This window comes from Spea bombifrons, chromosome 3 (assembly GCF_027358695.1).
Source record: "Spea bombifrons isolate aSpeBom1 chromosome 3, aSpeBom1.2.pri, whole genome shotgun sequence".
Taxonomy (NCBI): Eukaryota; Metazoa; Chordata; class Amphibia; order Anura; family Pelobatidae; genus Spea; species Spea bombifrons.
Window position 1 is genome coordinate 113,026,919 of NC_071089.1, and position 15,189 is coordinate 113,042,107.

The window sequence follows — 15,189 nt, forward strand, 5'->3', positions numbered from 1 at the left end:
GGATGTAATATTTTCCAAGAGACGTTTGCATTGCATTTGGTGGATCCCAGAGGTAATTCAGAAGACCGGCCGACTACCTCCAACTGGACCGTGCCGGTTAATAAACATTTTATTTTTAAGATGATCGTGAAACGTTGCGGAACACGGATTTATAGTTTATAGCCGTGAGACGGAGCGTGAGAGCCGTTTTCAGCCGATAGCTTTCTCTGTTGCAGACATGTAAATAGGAAAACAAGATGCTTCTGATTTAAGCAGGCCAAGTTTTTTTAAGGCTTTAGGGGTCAGTTCCTCTGATGCGGTCAGAAGAACGTTTGATGAAGAATGAAGCAATGTCACTATATTGAATGTTTTTGAGGAGGACTAAAAGCCATGTATCTTCCGTGTTCTTTTTTGGGGGGGGGGGGCAATACACCAATAACCATCATTTCCAAGGTTCTGGATAGTTTGCTGGGTCATAATGTGACAGTGAGGTCACATGCAGCTATATGATGTCACTGTGATATCACACATGTATTTCGTGATCCTTACTCCTAAACTTCATAGCCAGAACTGAACTAGCAAGAAGGACATTCTTCTCTAAATGTCTCCCGGTTTTGTTTCGGTGGCATTGGAAATCATTTCCTCCAAGCAAAACAAGCAAGAAAATATAACACTCATAAATGGAAACATAACCCAATGCCGACTGCCCATAATCCTAAATCTATATCAATTGGAGTCATTAAGGGATCTGAATGTGATTGTACGCATGAAAAGAAACTGAGGCTGCCCTGAAACCTCACACGGGAGGGAGACAATTACATTGTGTTTTATCTTCGGACTCCTTATTTTATTATACTGGCCTTTTATGAAATTTCTTTTTTTTCCCATTATTTATTAATGCTTGACTCAGTCCGTTCCCTGAATACCCAGAAGACCGCCATGCAATACAGCAGATGTTCGTACTTCATAACTAAAACTTTGTGAACTGGTCTGCACCATATTTCTCACGACGAAGTAGAGAATGACTTTTTTCAACACCATGACATCACTATGTATTATGAAGGGGCAACCCTAGAGGGCCACACCTGCAAGAAGGGCTGAGCCGGCCCTGTTTAATGCATAAATAATGCCATAAAATACAATAGTGTATTTCACCATTTAAAAAAATAATAATAATAACAGTAAAAATAATAAATAAAAATAATTTCACGTGTTTAGATTAAAATTCATTTTTTACGATGCTTAAATCACAGCAGCTCATGAGTTTTTAAGGATATGTTGTACAGATATTTAACGAGATGCCTTATAATAAATATATTTGAGATGCCCCACTTTTTTATGTTAATTGATGGAAATAGAAGAATTATGTTTGAATTATTTTTTTTTCTTTATACATTGCACTTAAATTATGATGTGCGGATCTTAAAAATGTTCATGCTTGACATAACAACGGACGGTAATGTCAATGGAAATACGAGAAATAGTTTGGCTGGGTCCAAGCAAGTGACCCATGTTAGCGATTGTGCCAAACGTGTATTTACGTTCTAAGAAATGTGGATAAACCGAAAGACTTGACAGGAAAATGACACATTTAACACGGGCAGTATTTTTACAGATAGAATGGGCTTTTTAATAAAAGGATGGCCGTAGCGGCCTTTGATCTTGCAAAAAGGGAAGCAAAAGTTATTGAGAAGCTGGAGGTCGCACCACTTTATATAAAAATACTGTAGATGGGCTGATTTACTTGAAAAGTAAAGCTGTTTCTGCAGTGGAATGTTTCAAGGAGAACTTCCACTTTTTTTTTTATTACTGGATTAAAAATTCTTTTTTCAACAATATTGGGCTGTTTTTTATTTCAAAGGAGTTGTAGTTTTTGCCCCGTAATATAATGTCTTCAGGCAGCTGCATACATTGGATGAGTCCCAATCTACTCAACAAACACCCTGACTCCTTACCATACTGCCTCTGGGGAACAAAATAGAATGGCTTGGTCTTAATCACATAGCCGGCCACACTAGTGAAAGTCTATGGAGGAAGGGACTTCATTAGCATTGCCAAAAAGCAGCAGCTCAGTGTGGTGATTGCGCAGGAAAAGTCACCCAGCAGATCACATGACTGACAACAATGGCGGCCTCCAGACATTACTGTGTACAGCGCTGGGGTTTATGCTGATTTAGTTGTCACTTTCCCTCATCATTTGTCACCTATCAGAATACTACATTCATAATTAGGATGCAGAAAAACTCCATAAATGATGTTAAACATTTTGCAGAAATATTAAATATCAGATTTAGACTTGAGAACATACTGTTTCCGGATACTCTGCCTTTACTTTTTTGTAGTGTTCTATAGGATAAAAATATCCTGCTTGACCCCCCGTGACCCTTATCTCATACCCATTATTTTCCACAAGCTTTACCCTTTAGCTATAGAAGCAATAACCTTTTTTTTTTTTACAGACATTGGATTTGTTCAGTGATAAAACTTGTAACGGGAATGTTTTATTAAATCAGACAAAAAGCAATTGGGTTACAGGTCCTTCTACTGAAAATGGCTTGAGATATTTAAGGGAAGGAGTTGAGGCGTACTTAAGTGTCCCACATCACTGAACTTCTCTTTTCCGTTTTAAAGGAGTTATAAGATAATGGATATATGTTTTACATTTCCTGTGTCATCAGATCGTGAAGATGGCCTTTCCTTCATGATTGGCTGCCATTTTTGTTTGTAATTGGTGCAGAAACCAGAAATAGTCGTTGAATATGGACCATTATTAGCAAGTCTGCTCCTGTCTCACTCATCCTAACTGGCGGATTGTTTCGCCTCTATTGAAGTCATTGTGAGCCAAAGCAGACCTGGCCTGGCTCGCTAAGTCAAGCTGAGCTGACTTGGAACGTCGTGTCGAAGAGGGTGGAATCACTAGCAGTTGTACTTCATTCCACCAAAGCCAAGCCAAGTCAGACATGGGGCTGAATCCTTTCCAAAAGTCAAAAAGTTTTCAGCAGATAGGAAGCAGACACAGGCTACATGATTAGTTAACGAGCAAGAAGAATTCTGACAAACTAAATATTCCTTAAAGGTTCCTTAAAGAAGCTTTAACAACCAGCCATTTAATAAGTAAAGTACAAGCTCTTGACTTTTTTCAAGAACATCAGATGGTGTCCTTGGGGGATTTTCCACCCATCTAAATCCCTCTCCTCTTTTAGGTGGCATGGAATCCGGCGTGGCTCTTGCCGACGTATGGTGCTACATGTCCTTACTCGACAACTGGAATCTAGTATCAAGGATGATCGTCCCAAGGTGTAGACATAACAGTTTGGTTTACGATGGGAAAATTTATACCATTGGAGGCCTTGGAGTAGCAGGAAATGTAGACCACGTCGAAAGGTAAGATTTCTTCGTTCCAATTGCGCTGTTAGAATATAAATTCTTAAAAGACACTGTAAAGGTTCGGTTAGCTTGTGTGCATTTACCTGTCTGAACTGGTTAGTGTATTAGATTACCATTCTTTCCAAAGTTCACTGATTTTAAAGACAGTGTAAAGATCTACTTGGGTTAGGTGAGTTGAGTATAGGTTGAGGGTGGTGTTTTTCAATATGCATTGGGTGATGGAACGATCATTTTCATGCCACATTGATTTCTTTAAAAAGTTCTCAAAATGACCTGTTACTTGTGCTCATCGTTTTCAAAATGTTCAACCACCCAACAAAAAAAAAGCCTTAATTATGTAGAGGACGCGGTCTGTTAATTTCAACACTTTGTGCCTTTTAGCTAATGTGAAAATGTCAGGCCTACTTGACAAAAAAAAGCCATGTTTGGATTAATTAGCGATTTAAACCGGTAGCAAAATGTGCCCGAGATCAACAATGATTTCTTTGAAAAGTCACCTTTGTGCACGGCGTTTCTGAAGCAGAAATCGAGTTTCTGTCCTTAAAGCCACAAGCAGGGCCGAAAACAGTAATCGCAGAAATTATAGTCAGAAGAAAGAACATTATTAGACCGACCAGTGCTGTATATGCAGGGATCTGTTCGCAGAGGTCTGGGTTATGTCAAGTCGAGCTTTTCAAGCCAACTCATCTGAATTGACTTAAACTGAGCAACTCTTCTATTGAATTTGACTGCCAGCTTGGCCACAAGTTGACTTGAATGATGTCTTGAAGGGAGTTGAAAAGCTTAGCAATTAACTTATTCTCAGACATTTGACTTGAGTAAAGTTGGCAGTCAAGATTAAAAATGGCTTCCAGCTCTACAAGCTCAACCGTACTCCTTAGAACGTGAATTGATCAAAACCCCCTTAATCTCAATAGGACTGATAGACAAACATGACTCTTTGGACTCACATGATTCCAGAATGTTGGAGCATAAAACATTCCTGGAAATTTTAGTTGAGTAAAGTTGACAGCCGTATTTTAAAATGGGTTAAACTCGACAAAAGCAAAACCCAAAAGTCCCTTAAATTCAGTAGGACTGATAGCCAAATATGATCACTGGCCCACACAACCAAATTCTTTAGACCGCCGTGATTTCGGAATGCCTAAACGTAAAATCTTCTCATAAATTTGAATTGAAAGCCTACCGTAAAGCGGGTTCTCCCCAATGAACCTTAAGAGAACTGAACTTTCCAGCTAAATAATAAATAAACAAAACTTACTTATCCTCAGTTTCTTTTGAACATCTACCTTGGGGCTTAAGGGACGGCACATCTTAAGTATTTAGCTCTGAAGGCTCTCGCCATCAATATCTTAATAGTTCACAGGCTGTTCTCACAATGAGAGAGAGTTTGACAGATCTATCTTAGCTACTAATATCTCAGCCGTACAGAGAAAATCCTACAAAACAGAGATTCTTCTGTCCGCGTTGTGATGAACATTTTAATTAGGTAGCATAAAAACTATGGGTTACGGCTGGCGGTCCTTTTTTATGATCCCCCATTGCGCCTTCAAGGTCCCGCAAGAGGTGGAAAAGGAGTTAAAAGCCTGTCCAATTAGGGCATTTTTTACACCGTATCCCACAGAGTCGCCGTTTCTGTATCTTTGCGGTGCTCTGCGGGGATACAGTAAACCTTTCTGATGGGATTTGTTATAATTAATCTGCAGTTATCTGTGAAGTGATTTATGAGCTCAGACAGCTCAGAAAAAAAAAATAAAATAAAACAGACTAATATTATACGTCCCATCTGGTTTATACTTTGAGATCAAATATTTTTTTAGAGAGAAAAAAAGAAGGGTTAATTGGATTTTCTAATCTGACTTTTTGATGTGTCCAGAGCCATAAAAATTGACATTCTGAGCAAAATGATGCCATAAGGCAATTAAGGGGGAAGATTCACACATCCTTTATGCCAGTTAAGTTTGTGGGTTGTTTTTTTTTATAGTTTTGTATTAGAGATTTGTTGTTATCCGTTATACTGGGCACAGAATGTTCTATACGTTAAGGAATATAGGCCGTGACACAAGAGAATCGGGGATAACCACAAAGACCCAGCAGATTCACACCCCACCACCACGTGACTCTATAGTTAAAGAGAGGGAAGATGTTACTTCGTGCGGTTTATTTACTAAAGGAATTAGACTCATAGAAAACATAGAACATAGGTGGCAGATAAAACCTTTCGGTCTATCTATTCTGCCCGTTTTCCCTGATGAGGAGACCTCTACCACTTCTGCTGGGAGGCTGTTTAATTTATGTACCCTCTCAATAGAATAAATCTACTCTGCGTTACATCTAAGCCTCTGACCCTCTATAAACTTCCCTCCTGTATTGAAATGTTTCTGTCACATCTCCTGTCTCTCCTGGTTCCTCTGTTATGGGGCCAATTCTTTCTTTTTTCATCCTCTTCTTTGCTTCCTTGATTTGAGAGCAAATGTGTATGGTCTCAAATGTGCAAAGCCATACAGCCATAGCAGATAGATATCTGTGCCACAGAAGAATCCCCCTCATGCTGCTAGACCACCAGGCACATGGACCTAATGTATCTTCTCTTTGTCTCACCAACCCCTTCCACCCCACATCATTTACATTTCATTCATTCATTCATTCATTCATTCATACACTATACACGGCTTCTGTCCTTAGTAAAACGGAGGGGTAAGGTAATCTTGCATAGGGTATGAATCAACTATGGTAGCTGAAATAGGGAACCCTTTAGGACACTGTATGGAGTTTGTTGACAGAGCCAAAGAGTAATCACACAGGTGCACCGACTACTATGAAAAATGATATAGAAAGCTTTACAGACTCCAACATTTATTGTATAAATGGATTCTTATAGGACTGGCTGTAGCTGGCCATTTGGGTGGCAGGGAAGTTTACAAACACTCGCTATGTGGATTTATGAACTGCTGGAACGGAATTTGACAGCAGATAAGTAGAGAAGAATGGGGTGAAACAATAAAGAAAGCAGAACGAAGGGGATATAGAGAAAGAAAGGAGAGGAGAAAAAGAGAAGAAAAGCAAGATGAGTGAAAAGAGAAAAGGAAGGGAGAGGAGACAATGGAATGAAAGTAAAGAGAGATAATTGATGGGAGATGAAAGAGAAAAGGGAAAGTAGGAGAGGAGAGAAGGGCCAAAGGAGAGGGGATAAAAGAAAGAGAAGCAAAAGGAAAAGCATTTAACGGATTGAGATTGGTGACATTTGCATCCTCCAGCAGGTGCATCATCTAAATAGAAACTATTTCATTGCTCCGGTCAATGTCAGTCACGTCGTCTCTCCCCCAACCTCCATGCTGAATGCTATCCCTCTTCCCCACTCCAAATGCTGCATGCTCACCCCCTCCCACCCTCTATAGAATGGGGAATAAGGTTAATCCGAGTCTTTATTCTGGGGGCTGTCCAGGTGAAACCGGAACACGTGTCAACCCTACCCGCACGCAGTGAGTAACGCCATGCTTTCCAGTACACGGATCACAACTCTCTCTACTAAACGGTTAAGAAAGCTTGTATTGACCCCAGATTCCCCCCGTCCACCTTCTGACCAATCTCCCCCCGTAGAGTGGATGTGTTTAATGAATATTAGCATGCTTGCTTATACATGCAGGCGTCCACAGGTGAAAATGATCACAGCGATCAGCAGCAGGCACCGCTAAACCTATTCTGTAGCCACAGGGCATTCCTCGCCTTCTCGCGGCTCCCAGGGAACGTACAGAAGAGCGGATCCAGCCGAGCCCTCCGGCAGCAACGCCGAGAACGTCTACAACCCGGGGAAATGAAGAGCAACTCAAATAAAACACGCCGCCTGTTTATAGTTATTATTATTAGTATGAAAGCCAGCGCAATAATAAATGAATCAGAAAATGAACTTTTGTACATAAAAAAAACAATAAAAAAATGAAAACTTCCAGAGGCTTCAGAACTGCGAGAAAAAAGATATTAAAGCGCCAGAGACAATCGAGGAGTTGTCTTCCTATGTAAGATTGGCTGATTATGGTCCATAAAGTACAGGCCTGCAAAGGATTATGGGAGTTGTAGTTCAGCATGAACTGAACCCCTAGCATGCCCAAAAAGTAGTTTTATGTGATAAATCGGCCACTACTGACATCATAGATCTTTGCAAACGACATCGACCGGCCAAGGACTTTAGCCTGTCTCCTGCCTGGCGCCAACACATGCCTTGGCTGCAGCTGCCTCCTTTCCCTGGCCGCGCATGGATATGAATGAGAAGATGAGCCAAGATAAAGAGAACACACAGTAACAAAGGGCTTGGCCGGCCGTCCGTTAAGGAGAAAAACACAACGTCCTTAAGTGCGCCGTCGTGTGAGCCATCTTGTCCTTGGCGTGTTTTGCCTTCCCGCACGCGTGTTCCGCTCTCCCTGGATTTAGTTAGCTGCTGATTGCCGAGGCAAGAGCGTTTTTTTATTTTGTGAAACCGGTCGGATAATTGGAGCGTTTTGTACCTTTTTTATATGCGCGTTTGCGTCTGGTTAATCAAAGTGACTTTAAAGTCGAGTAAGAAATTGGCGCGTCTCAGACCTCTCCGCTTTCATTACCGAGCGCGGGGCGGCAAACGCAAGGAAAACAAGATTTTAAAAGCGGGATCGTTCACAGCCAATTACGTTTCATTAACGTTACCGTTCTCACTGTGCCAGTATGGCTTCATCACAATTTCATACCTCCCAACAGTCCCAGTTTTTATAAGGCAGTCATAATCTCCAGGGCACTAGAGGGGTGGGGTGCATTTACTGGCTAAGGATGTCCTCTGATGCCCCCAGACCAGCTCTGAGAGGTGCGATGCTCTGCAGCTGAGCGTGGCAAGGTGGCTATTCCCCAACCTGCCCCGGTGTCGCACCTTTACACATTTACCCCCAATGTGTGGGGTAAATCAAGATGTAACTCTTAGCTATCCAGCTAGTGCTGGGTTATGATCTTATACTAGACAATAAAATGGGGTTCCAACGTGTGCCCATCTGGCTGTTGCTGAACTACAACTCCCACAACTCCTTGCCAGTTATTAGGGTCATCTTTAAAGCTAACTTTTGTCGCTGGGCAAAGATTCTTATTTTCCTGGGGGTATAACTGAGACCCCTTGTGATCAAGTACAACAACTCCAATCATTCTCATCCAACAGCGGGAACATGTATAAATCTCATGCTCCTCTAGCCACAAGGACATATTATGAAGCGCATGCTGTATGTATATATATGTATATACCGGTGTGTATATATATATATATATATATATATATATATCCATATCTCTGGTCCTCAATAGAAAGGGTTAAAGGAGATGTGTCATAAAGTGATGGAAATCTGTTTTTGCCATCAATTTGTTTGAGACTGTTTAGAATTATGAGAAAGAAAAGCCTAACCATTACCTTGGGGAGTGAATCGGGGCTGCTGGCCAGCATGCCACGCGTATTAAAGTATTTAGCATGTAATTAACACGCTCTGACATTGTGTGACCTCGACAAAGCGTGTTTACAGTCAAGTCTCATCTAAACATACTAGTGACAAAAATATATATATATATAAATATAAAAGGCAAGGGAAATTAAAGAGATTCCAATTCAGATCTCATCGTTTTTTGTTTATGTATAAAAGGTCAGCATAGTCCGCGATTCAGAAAGTATGTAAGTACTCGATGAAACAAAAGGGAGAGAGGTTTTTGATACCCTTACGTGATCTGATGCTCTCTGGGGATAGTGGGAGTTGCATGAATATTTGAATTCCCCTCACTGAATAAACAACTACTATGTCTGCTGGGAGGCTGTTCCACTTATCTACTACCCTCTCACTAAAGTAAAACTTCCTTACATTACATCTAAACCTCTGACCCGTCCCGCCTTTACTTTATTAATCCCCTATAAGTATTTAAATGTTTCTATCACATCCCCCTCTCTTCTGTCCCCAAACGATACATATTGTTCTTATCGTGAACCCAGAAAGGGTTAAAGAGTGGATTGTTTTTAGGATGGAATCTTAAAATATGTAAATTGGGGTGTTGAATATAATAAGCACTTAAGCATAGAAGACGCGCTAAATGTAAAGCTTGCAGAAGATCTTTACATACCAGCCAATGGGGTACGGGATATCCTACACTATGTAGGTTTTATCAGTCCTCTTAACCCTTTCAGTACTGTGACGAAGGCGAGTAGTAAAAATAATGAGATTTGATCCCAAGAGCTTTAAATCAGCGACCAGGAATGTGAGTAATGTTTTAATGAGTCAATTTAGTGAAAAGTCCCTGGTTCTTACAGTAAAAATGGCAAATATCACTTTTGTGTAACGTATTCTTCTCTGGCTCATTCCTGTCCTCGTGTAACCTGAATGGATGAATATTATGTGGAAGAGTCAGCAGACCTGCTAAATGAATCGAGCCATGGCCATAATCATTTGTGTTGGGTTGTTCCCGCAATTAATTGTTAATTCAGATGAACACAAGTTGTAGATGAAGCAATTTAGACTCCACGGTCCCTTTTGTTATTCCGTTATTGACCTTAACCAACTGGGACGACCTTGCTCTGGACCATTTAAAGCAGGAAGGTCTTTTTTTAACTTACATATCATGAGTGAAACACCAAAAATGATGAACTAAGTGATTGACACTTCTGTTTTCTGACATCACGTGTGTTTTGAGTGACCACACTGGTATTTCAGAAAACATCAGATGCACACAACACAATCAGGCAAGTCCTCCTTCCCACCCTGCACACAACACACTCAGACAGGCCCTCCTCCCTCCCGTCACATGATACGAGCCCACAAGGAATTGACATAAACACAATTATAAATAAATTGGATTCATCAACAAATAAAAATGTAATTTATTAGAATTAAAAAAAAATCATTAACTTGAAAACATGAAATCTTTTAAGGTCTAAGCAAACAATTGATTGGAGGATCGCAAAAATGACCAAAATAGCAGAGTTGGAAGAACAGCAGAATTTGAGATTTTCCCAACTCGTTCATCATAAGTTCTCCTCTCCTCCTTGATATATATTCATATTTTATTTTATTAACCCTCTCCTTTACATCTCCCTCTTTTTTTATCCCTCCCAATTTACTTTGCCTTCATTTTTTAAGCTTTTTCTTTACTACTCCCCTTTTCTTTTTGTATTATTCCTCTCATTTATGTCTTCCCCAATCAATTACTCATTTCTCTTAATCTTGGGTTAACCCCCCCACCAGTAACCCCCAATATTACTATTATCTCACCATATTTTATACCTCACCATTACATATCCCTTGTGTCATATTCCATATACACTCATTCAAATATACACAATCGCACACATACGCATACACATACAATTATACCTATACCTATATACACAAACAGATATTTAATCCAGTTTAAAAAGAAATTTGAATCTATTTATACGGTATACGTATGTAATAAAAAAAATTTATCCTATTTTACAGACTAGCATACTTATACACACATGTACTAACATACTTCCGCGCACACACACTAACCTCCTGGTGTGAACCATTGGCCACACTGATTGTGGCATACAAAAAAGATCCAAACAAGCTGCGTGTCTGCTCCCATGATCTTTACCTGTCTATGGTGGAAGGGGCTGAGGATTGTGATAACGGGCCGGCTAGCGGGTGAACAGGAACATCTCCTTTCTCATGGTCCTTGGCTCATCGAAGAACTTGGGGGTTTGGTAGCCCTACTTGGGAGCGATAGTCCCTCTTGGGGACCCAAATCTCTCTGTTCCTCTCTCCTCCCCTGTTGTTCTTCTTTTCTGGGAGCTCAGAATGTTTGCTGGGTATGAGAGTTTCACCGGGTTCTTACAAATTAACCCCTTAATGACAAAGCCCGTACATGTACGGGCTCAAAATGCATTGCTTTCAATGGGTTTAGGGACCGCCCATTGTCCTTAAGGGGTTAAATTGTGTAAATAAAATATATAATTCTAAATACTTTTTTACATTTGGGGTTATGCAAAGTGGTGTTATATAGCATCCATAGCACCCAGTAGCTTATCAAAAGTCTCCATATGGCCTCTTTCTTTTAACATAATGCCCACGCCGTGTTGTAATCCTGTGAACCTATAGACATCGGGATTAAACATATTGAGTCTGTTAAAGAGTCATTCTCACGACAGGTGAGCACGCGTGTTTGAAAAAATGTTTCCTTGGACGTCGCTCCAAAATAAACCATTAGTGCCGTGGGAAAATTTCACTTTGTTACCTTGCGACCGTTCGATGGGTTAGTCAGTATTTATTTTGTACGATGTCAACTACTTTAAGGTATTTGCTGCGCGGATCAATACTGGAGACAGTCCAGGCTAATATCCAAAAGTATTCACTGAAAAGGTGGGTCTTTAGTGATTACTTACAGGAAAGCAATGGAAATTTCCATTACCCCCGCTCACGGCCAAGGGGTTCGAGGAGGGGTTAAAACGTATAATAATTGCCTAGGGCAGGCAGGGACCGGCCCTGTCCCTCCGCATCACGCCCAGCACATCCCCATTGGTCTGTGATGGTCCTTTAAAGGTGAAATAATCCTAAAAATCCGAAAAATGGGGAGTTAAAGAAATTCTGTTACCAAATGCAAACTTTACATTTATCAACAGAGCATAAAACCTGTCTTCATGCTGTTAATATTTATCTACACGCCATACTGCCTGGACGGGATATTTCCAGTAAAATATCTGCTCTTGTATTTCTTGTCTCTTCAGCTTCAAATTCACCCCTCCAACGAAATATTTAATACTCAATATTTACAAAAATATATAAAATCAGCGGAGAAAATAACATGTGATAACAGTTGGCCTGGAATGTTTTATTGTGAGTGGAAGGGGCAGGCGTCTATACCTAGATACCCGCGTCCGTGGCAAGGCTTGTGCTAGTCATCGTGGCTTATGGGGCATTTAGCCAAATGTCATTCACAAAGAAAGATGGCAGCTATCTTCAAAATGTCAAACCTAGAAGAACTCACAGGTTGCTTTTAGAAGGCACGTGGCGGTGACTAAAGCCTACGTCAAGGGCAGCAGGTCCAGGGGGGCCGTAATCCCCCTGCTGAGAAACCCGCTGCTTAATAGGCCAATTACAAGGGATATCTTTGATCTCCCCAAATAGCATATTTACACTGGGACCTCCGGGTCACCACCGCACTTCCACGATGTCAGTGGGACCACCCACGGTCACCAGCAGGACCTCCCACTGACGTTAATGGGACCACCCACCAGCACACATCACCAGGATATGACATCATAACCCGTAAGCGTCTTGTAATGCAGTGAAGGCGACAATGGCGGAAGGGGCGACCGGTGCAACATGTTTTTGGGAGCGTGATCTTACGAACAAAGGAGCACCGTGACAGCTTAATCAAACAAGGAGTGAAACATTAATTTAGCTCTTGGCCAATACATTTTGATCTGAAGCTAGGCCGGGGAACAGGAGCCGGCACATGGGGTATATGAGCGGTGTGCCGCACTGTATAATTACTCGGCACGGAAAAACCAAGCAACGTATAATTAGGAAACCTGTAGAGCTCTACAGAATATTCCTGTATTAAGGACCCTGAAGGCTTCCATTCTGCGTGTAGCTTATACTGCCTGCGTAATTCATAATAATGGATTTACAGTAAGACTGCGGCGTGGGAGGCTCTGGAACCGCAAGCTACGCTTGTCATTGTACGATGTTAGCAACAGCCTCAACATAATGTATTGTTACTTTAACCCTTTAGGCTCCAGCCAAACGCATTACAATGTAATAGTGCGGCCGTTCCTTCGGTCTCCCCAGAAAAGGTCTGCATTAAAGGTGCCGGTCAAATAAACACGAGCTCGCAATATATTCATTCCACAGAAGGTTTAATCGCATAAAATTGTCCGTAAATTATAGATATATGGCCGCCGTTCTACAAAACACGTTCGCATCGCTGTGTAACTGGAGGAAAATAAAATAGTTAACCTCATTGCATTCATCTTGGAAATATTGTCAGGCCGCCTGCTCAGATCAAATATGAAAAAGTCACTAAAAGAGGAGAAAATGTTAGTTTGTCGGTTCTTCTTCTGGGGGGAAAAAAAAGCGATTGCAGTTCAATTACTGCAAAGAAGTGACAGCCACTTGATTGGAAATGTACTTTTCACCCTGCGTTCTTTTTAAGTGAAATGACTTGCGGACACGGCAATTAATGGACGCTTAAAAGCATTATCGCGTTATTTTATTTTATCGGGGTAACAAGTTTAAGTAAAATAACAGCTTATTCTTCTGAAGCTGGCACTTTATTGATTTACAAGACGGGAGCGAGTCAGGAGCTAAAAGGTCAGAGACATCCGAGGAAGAAGTGGATGTTAAGAACACGCGCCGTGAATATACAGGAACCGTAGGAAGGTTTCTGACTTTTCTAAGACAATGCGTGCGTTTTACACGTCTACTTACAAAGTGCGTCATAGTCATCAGCAAATGTAACTCAAGAAAAGTAAGGTGAGCCTCGTTACTGCTAGCAAATTAATTGGTTCTGCAATGAGAGGTCAAGGACCGGGAATAATTCATTGCTTTATTGCCGCAGCGCTCCGTATTCAGACAGAGCGGCAGATCAGGCGCTCCGGTGTGTGGCCGGCTCATGCTGAGTGAGCATAAAAGTCAGTCTGCATGTTGGTGAGTCTCTGGTGCACTTCTAGAGGGTCCAGGGACGTCCTTTATGTCACACGCAATAATATCGGCGCTTCTTAATCAGTGAAGCTCATCAATAATCTGAATCAAACCACTTCTCTAAAGCCTGTTGTAGATCAGCAGTTCCCGTCCCAGTCACACAAACAGGGAAGGATGAAGAAATTGTCTTGCGGACTGAATTGTAAACCGCTGGCCTGCGTTGTCCTACACTAGATGTCTGTTCATTTTGAGACCATTATAGTTTTTAAGCAGTCAGCAACAATTAAAACACTTACAATCATATAGAATTTCTACATTGTCTAGAGTCTAGTGGTAACAAACACGACTTCTGTCTAGGGGCGCTTGTACCTCACGATCTCAATTGCTCGGATAAAACAAAAATGACAAATACGAAAAAAATATAGTGTAATAAAGTAAAACACTTTGGAACTCCAGGAAAAAGCTTCAATGGTTACACTCACAGTGTGTATGAACCTTTTTAGCCTCCACAAACAACTCCTTGTCTTATAATCGAGCAAATACGGTATATTGTAATCAAATTTCTACTAAGCAGTTTAACCCCTTGAGGACAACCGGTTAATGAAGACAATGCATTGTGAGCCCATTCATGTACGCGCTTTGTCGTGAAAGGTTTAATGGGGTTCGCAGGTTTTAAGTACAACTTAATTGGTTACATTTTACACGTACATTCCTGTCTATAATAAAATATGTTGTCTAGAATCGGCAAGATGTATTTAAAGAACTTTGACGCTCTGTAGAAAGCTGGAACAAACACCCGGCATATGACCAGAGAGGCTCACTAAATAAGGAGTATATTTTTACTTTTACTCAAATATTAAACATATAAATTATTATTATCATCTTTATTTATTGGCCGCTTACATACGTAGCAGCGCTGTACAATTTCAATATGGGGACTTTTTTTTATAGAAATGAACTAGATCTGTTGACAACTATTATTAGTGGGAAAAGAAAACAATGTACAGTATGTAATTGTACATTATTATATATTAATGCATCACAATTACATCAAAGGAAACATCAGCATGCATAAAAGCACTCACACTTCCAGCTGTACCACATTGGCTGTAATGAGCTTCATCTGTGGCAACGACATCAAGTGCACGGTGGTTTTGACACGGAAACTGTG

At 40.8% G+C, this 15,189-nt stretch overlaps 1 protein-coding gene across 1 annotated transcript in view; it reads left to right on the forward strand.

Annotated features, from left to right (window-relative positions):
* Positions 1-15,189, forward strand: part of KLHL29 (kelch like family member 29) — a 387,892-nt gene that overhangs the window by 341,812 nt on the left and 30,891 nt on the right. The window contains exon 11 of the mRNA XM_053459279.1: positions 3,183-3,363. Coding sequence (XP_053315254.1) covers positions 3,183-3,363 — 181 coding nt within the window. The remainder of the gene's footprint in view (positions 1-3,182; positions 3,364-15,189) is intronic.